At 28.9% G+C, this 12,363-nt stretch overlaps 2 protein-coding genes across 3 annotated transcripts; one reads left to right on the top strand and one right to left on the bottom strand.

Annotated features, from left to right (window-relative positions):
• The first annotated feature begins 61 nt into the window (after positions 1-61).
• Positions 62-727, top strand: LOC114195396. Its single transcript, XM_028085850.1, has one exon. The coding sequence runs from the start codon at positions 100-102 to the stop codon at positions 619-621; it is 522 nt and encodes a 173-aa protein (XP_027941651.1). The 5' UTR covers positions 62-99; the 3' UTR covers positions 622-727.
• A 203-nt stretch (positions 728-930) lies between these two features.
• Positions 931-5,079, bottom strand: LOC114195395 (rhodanese-like domain-containing protein 7). 2 transcript variants are annotated; one of them, XM_028085848.1, is made up of 5 exons: positions 4,641-5,079; positions 3,265-3,516; positions 3,061-3,159; positions 2,226-2,519; positions 931-1,592 (listed from the first exon to the last, which is right to left on the bottom strand). In XM_028085848.1, the coding sequence occupies exons 1-5, from the start codon at positions 5,046-5,048 to the stop codon at positions 1,212-1,214; spliced, it is 1,434 nt and encodes a 477-aa protein (XP_027941649.1). In that variant the 5' UTR covers positions 5,049-5,079; the 3' UTR covers positions 931-1,211. The 2 variants fall into 2 exon arrangements, with proteins under 2 accessions (XP_027941649.1, XP_027941650.1); XM_028085849.1 differs by having other exon boundaries at positions 3,265-3,506; positions 4,641-4,870.
• Between the last annotated feature and the right edge of the window lie 7,284 nt (positions 5,080-12,363).

Here is a 12,363-nt window from a genome sequence, read left to right as displayed (position 1 = left end):
TACATTAACTATTGGCCACTGTTTCCTCTGCTTCAAACCCTTATATATAGATATAGTATCTCATCACGAAGATTCATACATAATTCAACACAATCCATCATGATAGGGTCTTTGTATGTTGCTGGTTCCATCAAGATCTCTTCTCTTTCTATCAGTAACCCCAGTAACCCTGCTATTCCATGTCAAACCCTTGTCTCTTCAAATAAAGTGACACCAACATCAGTTACCATGGCGAAAGGTTTGAGCTTCAAGATCAGCACTTCTTGTCAAAGCCATGCTTCTTTTGTGGTGCAACGGAAAAAGAATAATAATGGGGATAATGGGTTTGTGGTAGGGTGTGCAAAATGGGGTTTGGAGAGAGAAGTGGAAGATGAGATGAAAACACATGAAGATGAGGACAAGGGTAGGAGTGGAATGGCAAGGTTTAGACATAAGTGTGGAGAAAGAGAGGGGATTGTGGAGCTGTTGGAGTGCTTGGAAAGGGAAGCAATAATGGGTGAAGATGTGGGAAAAGATCCTACTGATTACAACCGAAGGGCTAAGATATTTGATAGAAGCTCTCAAGTATTCCAAGCTCTCAAAGAACATAACACTGATGTTTTCCCACAAGAGTCTTCCTAATAGCAGGAAGTAGCTTTGTTTTCATTTTGACTCCATACTTGTATTTGAAATAAACAAATAGAATTTGGTCATTTAGATACATAAATGAACTACATAGTACTCAGAACTTCTCTTTATTATATGTTGTGTCTTAATTTTCTTATTCAATGTTGAGAAACCAAGCTACAGTCAAGTGAAATGAAACTGAAACCGAAACCTGAGAACATTGACAGAGTTTGAGTTTAATTTGAACACACCACTTATATCAAAATTAAGTAATATTACCTTGTGTGAAAAAATTTATGTAGTTTTTATAGGAAAGTGAATTGGTATTTAAAATCAGTGGTTTCACAACATTTTACTAAGTAACAGAGTAAAGGTTGTCAAGAACAAAATTTTCCAGCCTTGCTATTGTGTTACAACAATACACACACATTGAATGTCAATAAAGTGGTGTCCTTTCTCTAGAGATAAGACAGACACCAAGAGTTGATACATCTATGGTTTCATGCATTCTAAATAAATTCAAGGGGCAAAAGAGTAGAGGACAAACATTCGTTCAAAATGGATAGGAAAGAAGCAATCTCATCTTTCCTTGTCTGACTGAGTAGTTAAATAGAACGTGAAAGCTGGTTTGGATTCCTGCTAGCACTTTCCGGTTCTTGAGTAGTTGGGCGGCGACCCTTGTCTGGACCACCTATGATTCCCCATCTCTCAAATTGTCTTTGTCGAGCTCGAGCTCTCTCCTTCTCTTCATCAGATTTCAGTGCAAAACAGTGAGGACAGGAAACTCCATATTCAAATTCTGGGGCCTCCATGTCAGCATCACTCACAGGCTGTTTACAGCCATAGCAGAGTTTGAAATTTCCTGGCACCAAGCCATGCTCCACAGAGACTCGTTTGTCGAAAACAAAGCACTCCCCTTCCCAGAGGCTTTCTGTTTCTGGAACCTCTTCGAGATATTTTAGAATTCCACCTTCCAGGTGATAAACCTGGGATGTTTTTGAATAGAAATATGACAAAATCATATTATATGACAGTAATTAGATTGAATCCAGCGCTAGTAAAGCTCATATTCAAAGTAACAGTGATATCACTATTACTTGTTAATCAAATATCAACAAAAGTCTATGTTAAAAATGTGGTTATTAGGATCGCATAAATGAAAAACACAAAACGGTTAAACAGAAGATTAGCAAACAGCAAAGTAAACTAATTCCTGAGAAAATAACGCAGCATATGTGATATGAGATCTGCTTGTTTGGTGACAACAGATCACAGATGTATTCATGGAGTTTACAGTTCAAATCATTGATATGCTCCACTGCCTCAAGACAGTCGGTTTTGCACACAATCTCGTCACGATGCCTTACCATGGAAAGAAAGAAAGATACATGGAAGGGCACCCATCTCTGCTTTTAGCAATTCTTTTAAGTTTCAAGTATAAATAATATTAGAAGTACAACAGAAAAGTACGTCGCAAATTCGCAATCATTTCAGTTTAACAAAAATGTATTGCTTTGTTAGAAAACATATTTTATTATGAACATAAAATAGCTTCCAACCCCACATTCACCACAATTGCATAAGCTTATTATATGAAACCTCTTTGAGGAGAGAATCACCTCTTTGAAACCTTTGCTGAGAAGTAGACTTGTAGCTTTCTCACAACGAATACCTCCAGTGCAATACATTGCAACACGTGGCATTTGTTGTTTTTGATTCTCCATTTCTTTTTCAGCAGGTTGGACTGAATTGTTTAACTCAAGTTTTGGATTCTCACTATCATCTGTTTCGCTAAGCTGGAAATGCTCCTCTACCCAAGACGGGAATTCACGAAATGATGTAGTACATGGATCAACTGCTCCTTTAAACTTTCCTATTCTGGTTTCATAGTTATTTCGCACATCAATAACCACCTACACATGAGAATGTTAACAATGAAAATTCACATTCTGGCATGTACAATAGCAATAACATGTCTTCTACTTCCCAACTTGCTACATTAAATTAACCACTGCAGTTCTCAGGATTATTTAAAGTTTTATCCAACTGCACATCACAAACAATTCGAAATCCTACCATGCAGAGTTGACAAACAGAAATTACAATTTTGTAAAAATTCTACAAATTCTTCGCATATCCTTTTAAAAATACATTAGGAAAATAACCATAAATATAATATTTTTAAAACTCCATTTAAATATGTTTGGATACCACAATACCTTTCACCTTTTTAGCTATAAAACCCATAGTCTAACTTTAAAGCCGTATTAAACTTGTCCCCAGCAATGGAAAACAATAAGATATTTAATATATTCAATGTTGGAAATATTCTCAAGAAATTGAAGCTGTACAGTTTAATAAATTAACTCCTCATAGCTTATCAGAGATCATATTAAAGACAACTCCTCATAATGCAGATATGAGAACGATGATAATAAGAAGTTAGCAACTCACTGTATCTGGCTCATTGATCAAAGCATTCCACTCTTCTGGGCCAACATACTTTCCAACCTTTTCAATTGGTGATACAGTAGGCATTCCAAGAGTAACAATCTGTAAACATGCAGCAAAAACAAAACTCTGTAAGTTATTTGCACACAGTATCCATGTTAAAGTCAACAAAGGAGTTCATCCTTCTGACATTGCAAACAAACACACCTCTTTCTTCAACTTGACCCTCACATGATCCCAACGGAAGGGCGCATCTTCCCCAGCAGCAAGAGGAGAAGCAGCACTATGACCATGATGGATGGCCTCCTCCTCAGGACTGACAGATGATTCCACTCGCCTAAGCCCCTTTAATCGATCATCACCTTCCACAAATGCCAGAACGTCCTCAACTGACTCCCGAGTCCCACAGATGCTGCCATTGATCCCTTCAGGTGCAAGAATAATTCCACCTGAAACACGCTGAGTAGCATCAGATGGGTGAGACACCACATCTCAACAAAACCAAGTGAACAATTTGCAAAAAAACTCGTTGTAATGAACATTGCACCACTGCCATACACAGAAATACAAAAAGGGTTAAGGTTCTGTACTATTAACTATCTCTAACTGAAACTAAATAATTCTGCTATGAAGTTGATGTAGCACTTCGATGAAAATATCAAGTATGTTAGTTCATGTCAAATCAACTCCCGTGTTATAGATTACCATATTCAAGAGAGTGACTCACTTTCCTTAATCTTTCAATTAGAGGTTCTTAATATTCTCCCACTTCTCTCTTTTGGACACATTACTCACATATCAGTCAAAAAGCTTTTCTCACATCCATCTCAAACTAACATTTAGTTTTGTATAGTTGAGCTTGTTAACTGTCCAAGCCGTTTAATCCATCATTTAATTCATGTACATAAATTAAATTGTAACATTTTAAAATTGTATGGTTAAAAAAATGCATGCAAACTACAATTAAGCTTCGGTAAAGAAAACCTGATAGGAATGTTAAGATAAATATCAATTTATCTAGAAACGCTTGTAAGAAAAGAAAATAAGGTAAAATAAATTCAGCTTCTTGCATAAGCTAAAATCAATTTGTTTACATCTTCTACATATTTGGAAAAACATCTCCATAGGTATTTCTAAGCAAATTTGTAGAAGATCTTTCATATTTGTTTTTGCTTTTTAACTTACATATATATAAATTAATTTTTTTAGCTTATGAAAAAACTAAATTTTATTCTTCTTTCCTTCTTATATTTTCTTTTCTAAAAGTGCTTTAAAGAAGTTTGTCCAAACATACCCATACATAGCCTCTTTCTGAGGTGATCTCACATAATTTAAAATCAATGCGTACTCTACTGCCACTCCAACACACTAACAACATTTGTAGAAACACGTTGAACTTTCAAAAGATAAATGAATAGTTTATTTCATTTTTCAGCTAAAACATGGCACCGAGTTTATCTTAAGTCTAAGCAAGTATTCCCAAAAAAATTATGCAGAAAGGAAATAGTTGGCTATGAAATCAAGTACAGCATAAATTGTGTTCCCCTAATCCGCTAAAAAGAGTGAACAGAGAAAGTGAGTACCAGGCGTTGACAGAGTTGCTTCAAGGGGTTTCGCATGAGAGCATGATCGGGAAAATCCGCGAATTTGTAGAAGGAAACCACGACGAGAGGGGAATCGGGTTGGGGTTCGGATCCGGGTGGGTCCGGAATGGGGACGGTGGGCCCAATGTGAGAGAAGCACTTGGAGAGCGTCATGGTTTGAAGAGTGTGAGAATTGGAGAAGAGAGAAAAACGGTGGAGCAAGGGTTTCGGGGTTCCTGAACACAATAGTGTGGGTTCCGAGGGGGTAACGGAGGGTGACAGTAACGGTGACTGTGACGGTGACGGTGACGGTGACGGAAGCCTTTTACTGAGGGCGAGTAACGGTGGAGGAGGAGGTATTATGGTTCTGCTTCTCAGCATGGAGGCCGCGTTTGGATATGCTTCCATTTCGGTTATTTTGTATGGAAAATGAACCAAGCCAAGCTTTTCAACCCAAAACTACGACCCGGGTCCCCGGCCTGAGCCCAAGTAATTTTTCTTTTACTTATTATGGTCAATATTCTTAGTTTTGTCTTGTTGTGCCTCACAATAAGAAACGGTCCAGAATGCTAAGTCTAGAATATAAAATTTATATTTCAAATTTTACATTGTTAAATACAAATATTACAAATATTGTATTTCAAAATGTATAATATAGATACAAAATTTGTATTTTAAATCGTATATTGTGAAATATAAAATAAAAATATATTTTGGATTACATATTTTAGAATGTAAAATAAAAAATACATTTTGTAGAATTTGAAATATAAAATTTATAATGTGAAGCGTACAATTTGAATTACAATTTTTATTTTAAATTTTAAAATATGAAATTCAAAATATATTTTGGAGGGATAAGAAGATAAAGATCAAAGAAAAAGTTGTGGGAGGAAGAAAATGACGAAAGACTTCAATAGAAGTGGTGGAAGAAGAATGAGCGCCAATAAAGATGAGGAAACATGTTTTTAGACTAAGTTCAAAATCTGTGTTTTAGTTTACATTATCATGTTAACTAATAATATTCATATATATCATCAAACAAAATGAGCTCATTTTTAAAATGTACACTACAAAATACATTTTTTAAATGCATGGCAAAATATACATTTCAAAATGTATTTTTTTTAAACGCATTTTACATTGTATAATTCGAAAGATATTTTTGGATTCAGAGATACGTTTGAAATACATATTTCATCTTGTATTCTTTGAATGCATTTTGAAATGTGTGTTTTTATATTCAAAAATATGTTCTCAATTGCATAATCTATAATGAATTTAAAAAGTGAGATACAAAAATAATGTTTACTTTCTTATTATAATTTAATGAGGGATAATTTGTCATTTATGAGTTTTACGAGGGTACAATAATAGAAAGAAGGAAGGGACGTGAAGAAATATTCAAATAAATGCTCGTGTTAGACATTATTATCATGACATGGAGATTTTATTAAAAAAAGGAAAAGAAAATAAAAGAAAATGGGGGACTACATCTAACTCATGATAAAAATACATTGCACTTATAGGCAAAAATACATATTATAAAAAAACTAAGTAACTACATAGATGGAAAAAAGTAAAGCAATGCGACACTGATAGGAAACTAAAGCTCAATAATCATATATGAAAAAAAGTAAAGCAATGCGACACTAATAGGAAACAAAAGCTCAATAATCAAATTTCTCAGCATATTAAGATATACAATCCCTTAAATCTCATTAGTGCTTTTTATAAATTCTTGCTTTGAAAAATTTAGTATTAATTTTCTTTGACCTACCTTCCTTGTATTTTGAACTGACTCATCGTCCACCTCAAACTTAAAATCTTCCTTCTCATGTGTTTAAAGGTTTATAAGGTTTATGTAGAATATAAGGGAAATACTTAGTTAATATAGAAGAAATTTATGGTAAAACCATTATTTTTGAAATTTTAGATTGAGATTTTATAGTTCCTTAAAAAATATATGATATGAACAATATAAGAATAAATTTAAAAATGCATTAGATAAATTAAAAAAATGTAATTTTTTAAATATTTGATTAGTAAGGTTGACATTTAGTTAACAACGATATTCTTAAATTTGTTTAGATGTCTCTTTTGATTTATACTACTAAAAATTATCATATTATATGAGATTTTTCTTGTAAATTTGTTATAAAAATTTCAATAAAAGACTTTTTCCTACTATTTATTCTAAAAAACTTAATTGACAGATAATTCTTTCGTGGGTAATTATTTCCTACAAAATTATAAAATTCGTAAGTATTTCTTACAAAATTTGTTGGGAAAAGTGTTTTATACAAAATATTTTGCAAAAGAATTGGCAACAATTTTTTTTTCATAACAAAATTTATAATTATTTCCTACAAAAAAAATTTAAAACAAAATTGGCAGGAAATGAGTTTTTTTAGTAGTGTTACAATGTAGATTCCTTCAAAAGAGTAAAATACAATAAATTTGATATACTAATTTTTTAAATATTTGATTAGTAAGATTGACATCTAGTTAACAATTGTATTCTTAAATTTGTTTAGATGTCTCTTTTGATTTATAATGTAGAGATTCTTTCTGAACATTAAAATACAATAATTTTGATATACTAAATGATATATATGATTTAGAGTACCAATATTTGATTTTATTAGACATCAAATCATATGATATTTTGAGTAAGACTATTACATCACTTGGCTCTAGGAAAATAAATGAATATAAAAAATAATCAATGGTATAATTTTAAAAGAAAATTATTTAGAAAAGATATGGTAAGATAATCCAACTAAATTTTATATATCTTTAACTAATGATAAGACTTTAATGACTAATACATTAACTACTTATAAGATTCGAACGAATAATACATTAACTACTCATAAGATTCTAACCACTAATATATTTATGTTTATTTTAAATCCGAACAAAGCTCCCCCACAAACTTAAATGTTTGTCCATATTTTTTTGTCCTGATTGCTCCTTTTCTCCATCTTGACCAAAACGTCTACCTTCACGGCCATTTTTTCTAATTCCTCGTTCTTGTCCTCTGACTTGAGTGTTTTGAGCTTTCTCATCTTTAATCTCCATTGGGATAACTTGATCAAGTGGCTCCGCCTTCTTCTTCTTTCACTGCTCATATGCCTCAAGTGATCTAATAAGCTTTTCAACCGAGAGCATTTATGGGATCCTTGGACTCCCCAATTGCGCACACTGTGTTCTCAAAGTGATTAGTGAACGACCTTCAAATTTTTCCCACAACTCGAGTAGTGGGTAGTGTTTTTCTACCGTGTTATGTACTCGGACACTCCTTTTGTCTCTTTCATTTTCATGATTTTCAGCTTGCCCCTGAGTATTTGAAGTTAGACTTTCTTCACTCTGTTATCCCCTTTGTACTCTTTCTAAAGAATGTCCCACATTCTTTTGAAGATTTCGTACTTACAATCTCCTCAAAGCCATACTCATATGTACATGGTTGTTTTGTCCTTTGTACATATTGTTCTCAATGCATTATTTTGTGCATTCGTATAACCCACAAGGCTTGTTGGTTCTTCATAGTCATTTTCAACCACCTCCTAATTATCTTGGGAGCCAAGAAAGGCCTTCATTGGGAGACTCCAATTGTCCTAGTTGATTGCCTTTGTCAACTTTGACATAAGCACACTATTTATAAGCAGTGGCGGATCTTGATCAAAAGGTTTGAAGGGCTAAAATAATATATTCAAATTTTATATATTTAATTATTATTACTAATATAGCAAAAGTATATATAATTTACTATTGAAGTCCTTGTATGTTTTTCCTTAAATAGTTTTGAAATTGTATTTGATATGAAATAAATTTTAAATAAGTTTTTTTAATTTCATCTTTCTCCCCGGATATTCTCATATTTGAGGACATTTTCTTATAATAAGTTTTATAGAATTAATATGAAATATTCCACATATAATTTAAAAGAATTAAAATGAAACTTCTCACTTATAATTATTTGAATCTTAAGAAATGGTTTCTAATTGAACAATTGAATTCTTAGTATCATGCTTGAAAATAAGTGAACAAGTAAAATTGTATTATTTTCATCTTTTAGGGTATCTTTCCTTTTATCACTTTTAAAAAAATGAATCTATTATTTTATTTTTCATCAATATACCTATTTAAAAAAAATTAAGACTAAAAAATAATTTATCAAAATCGAATAAAAAATTGAGAGAGGTAATTACTAAAAAAAATATGATAATCAAGTCATATTTAAGAAATGGTTATGAAAAAACATATAGTACATAACTTTTATTTTTATATTTATGAAAAAATAAATATACAAAAATATCATAAGATAAAAAAAAAACTAAATATCAAACTAATTTTTTTCTATATAAGAGAAATGAGAAAATTACCTTTTTTATCTTAAAGAAGGATGAATTGAGAACCGAGAACGAGGAGAATGAATTTGGTTTAATTTTCTATTCCTTTTTTAAAACACATAAAACAAAGGAAGATATACAATAATAATAAATAAATACAATATGTGAGAAACGTAAAATGAGAGAGAACAATAAAAATATTTCAATAAATTTTATTATTCTTTATTATGTTTAATTTTTTATTTTTTATTTATTAATATTGAATATTATATTTTACAAAAAATTAAAAATAATTCTAAAAAAATTTAAAAAAATATTTGAATTTTTTTTTTAAATTAAAAAATCATTGGGGGTTTGGTCCCCTAGGGACCTTCTAAGTTCATGTTTATAAGGTTGACCATCTCGTTCAAACTTCTCAAAGAACATTCAGACAGTCAAGCTCTCCAACTGATACTAATTTATAAACAACAAACAAATGTACTTGGTGAATAAATTCATTCACCTATGTTATTGTCCTGTTATTCATGCAATCAACACTCACATATTCATGACTGTTGTACTCAAAACAGGTAAAAGTGGTTAAAAAGACTAACACATTAACTACCCCTAAGACTCCAATGGTTAGTATTAACTATCTACAAGGCTCCAACAACTAATAGATTAACTACTCATAAAGCTCCAACGACTAATGTTTATTCCAAACCCAACAAAAACACAAAAACACATGTCCTACGTGCATGATTATTCACTTTTCTTCATAATAAAAAAATAAAAAAATAGTTATTATTATTATTTCAATTAAAAATTAAATATAAATAATTTTTACAATTTTACTATAGATCATTATTTTAATTTTAAAAACTTTAAATTTAAAAAAATTGGTCAAATAAAAAATGTCAATTTTAAAAAATGGTCACTTAAAGAGTACAATTTGCAAAGTAATTAATTTAATTTAAGAAAATGATTATTTAAAGGGTAAAAATGGAAATAAATGTATACACCAAATTGAAAATTTTCCTTTATATAATAATAATAATAATAACTAGTAAAAACATAAGTTTATTTTTCTTTATAATAATAAAAAATAATAAAATTATTATTATTATTATTATAATTATAAAATTGAATATAAATAATTTTTACAATTTTATTGTAAAAAATGTATTTATTTTGTGGTAATTTTAATTAAAAAAAGTGATTAAATTTAAAAAAACGATGACCTAAAAGATAAAACTAATAAAATAATTATTTTAATTTTAAAAATATTTAAAAGTTAAGATTAAAAAAATAAATGTGGACACAAAAAATAAATCATCTTTATATATATAAATAATATAGATATACATTACACTATTTTTTTTAATTCTTGTATTCAAAAATTTATTTTACTATTTAAAAAGTATACATTAAATTTTAAATTATTGTATGGTTAAAAGATAGACTATTTTATCACAAAATAGTAAGAACACAGGCTACAAGCTACATGTGAATTATAATAACGGATCAGGACGAATGGGTTCGCTATCCCATATCTAAATTCAACATGTATCAAACTTTTATCACATTCTCATTCCATAAGTAACATGTATATATTAATTAATTTTTATAAAATAATAAAAAATTATAGTAAAGAAAACATAATATTATCAAATATTCAATATTAAAAGGGGTTGTTTCTTTAATATCAAATATTTTAAAAAAAAATTATAATTGTATACATTTCAAATTAGAAAACCAAATAACATTTTATGAGAACCAAAATATTTATTAAATTTATAAACGATAATGAAATATAGTTGATAACATTTAAAAATATTTTTAAAAAACTATAAAAGAAAAATAAATACTCAAATTAAAAAAATGTTTTAAATGTATGTTTACTTAGATTTTTTAAATTATAATGAAATCTCCTTTTTTATATACTAATAAAAGTTATAATACATTAATTGATCAAAATCATCCAAAGAACATAGGTTAAACTAATAATAATAGAATTTTAACATAGATTTTTTATCTTTTGAAATTTAATATATATTGGATGGTGATAAAAATGATTCATGACAATTATATTAAATTATTATATTATAGTAAATAAAATTAATTTATATAATTATAGTGATAAAATTACATGTATGATGATAAGTTAAAAAAAAATTGTATTAAAAATATCAAAATAGTATTCTACATATAAAATAACAACAAATAAAAATATTAAAAAAAATAATCAAATGTGTTTCTTATAAACAATTTGAGAGACCATTGGATAAAATCGTACAAAAGAAAACAAATGTATAATTATTAAGGATATGATATGATGAAAAATACCTTACAGATTTAATAAAACCTTTCAAATATTAATAGTCCATGGTTGAGAGGTAATTAGAATTGTTTATGCTATTAAATACTTAAATTGAGGGGTTAAACATTTTCACGTGAAAAGAAAATATAAAATGAAAAAAAAATTAAGATAGTAGAAATATTCAAATGTGAGACATAAAAATTATTTAATTGACATATATAATTTTGAAAATAATTGCATAAAGGTTGTGATAAGACGAAAAATATTTTAGAAATGTGAATGAATTCTCTAACAATCCAAAAAATTAGAAGAAATAAAAAATAAAAAATGTGTAATATATATATATATATATATATATATATATGACTATTTTAATAATTTAAACGAAAACGGAAATATGACGAAGATGAATATTATGGCAGGTATGGAAACGAGAACGAACAAATATATATATACTCATATCCTCTCATACTCAATTGAAAAAGTCTAGTATTTTCCATAACCAAACTCATACCCATATCCAGTCAACGTGGAAATTTCTCGTCAAAATGAAGACGAGTTCTGACAATACTCATGGGACAAATTTATTTGTGAATGTTATAGTAAAGCCTTTGGAAAAAAATTGAGAAAGTATTTCTACATTGTTTAAAAACATCAGAACTTCAACTTTAAAAAGCAACATATGCAACAAAACTCAGTTGACATATTTTAGAAAAAATAAACTTGGACTATCAAGAACATTTTCAAATAAAGGGGTCTTATTGTCTTTTAGTCCTTTGTTTTTCCTTCAGAATCCTTGTACTAAACATTATCACAAACCTATTTTTGAATTTATCTAAAAACAAACCATAACAAAGAAACAATGTTGATATTTTTTGAATAATAGTATGCTTACTAAAATAATATATTATCAAATTTAATTAATGTAATAGTCATTTATTAAACGTGCCCATTTTATTTATGTTCATGTTAGAAAGAAGTGTATTATTGAATGATTATTATAAAATTACAATATTAACTATATGTATCTGTTGTGATTTAAAACGCTTATTCTTTAAAATTTTAACGT

Source organism: Vigna unguiculata, chromosome 8 (assembly GCF_004118075.2).
Source record: "Vigna unguiculata cultivar IT97K-499-35 chromosome 8, ASM411807v1, whole genome shotgun sequence".
In the NCBI taxonomy this organism is placed as follows: domain Eukaryota; kingdom Viridiplantae; phylum Streptophyta; class Magnoliopsida; order Fabales; family Fabaceae; genus Vigna; species Vigna unguiculata.
The sequence above is the reverse complement of the archived record's forward strand: the minus strand, read 5'-3'. Positions and strand labels throughout refer to the sequence as shown.

What these genes read in the sequence shown, in the direction of transcription:
- LOC114195396 (XM_028085850.1), top strand. Translation starts at nt 100, where the DNA reads ATGATAGGGTCTTTGTATGTTGCTGGTTCCATCAAGATCTCTTCTCTT.
- LOC114195395 (XM_028085848.1), bottom strand. Translation starts at nt 5,048, where the DNA reads ATGGAAGCATATCCAAACGCGGCCTCCATGCTGAGAAGCAGAACCATA. An exon ending in GGGTCAAGTTGAAGAAAGAG is followed by an intron (nt 3,160 to 3,264) that starts GTGTGTTTGTTT and finishes GCATGTTTACAG; the next exon opens with ATTGTTACTCTTGGAATGCC. An exon ending in TCAGCAAAGGTTTCAAAGAG is followed by an intron (nt 1,593 to 2,225) that starts GTGATTCTCTCC and finishes AAAACATCCCAG; the next exon opens with GTTTATCACCTGGAAGGTGG.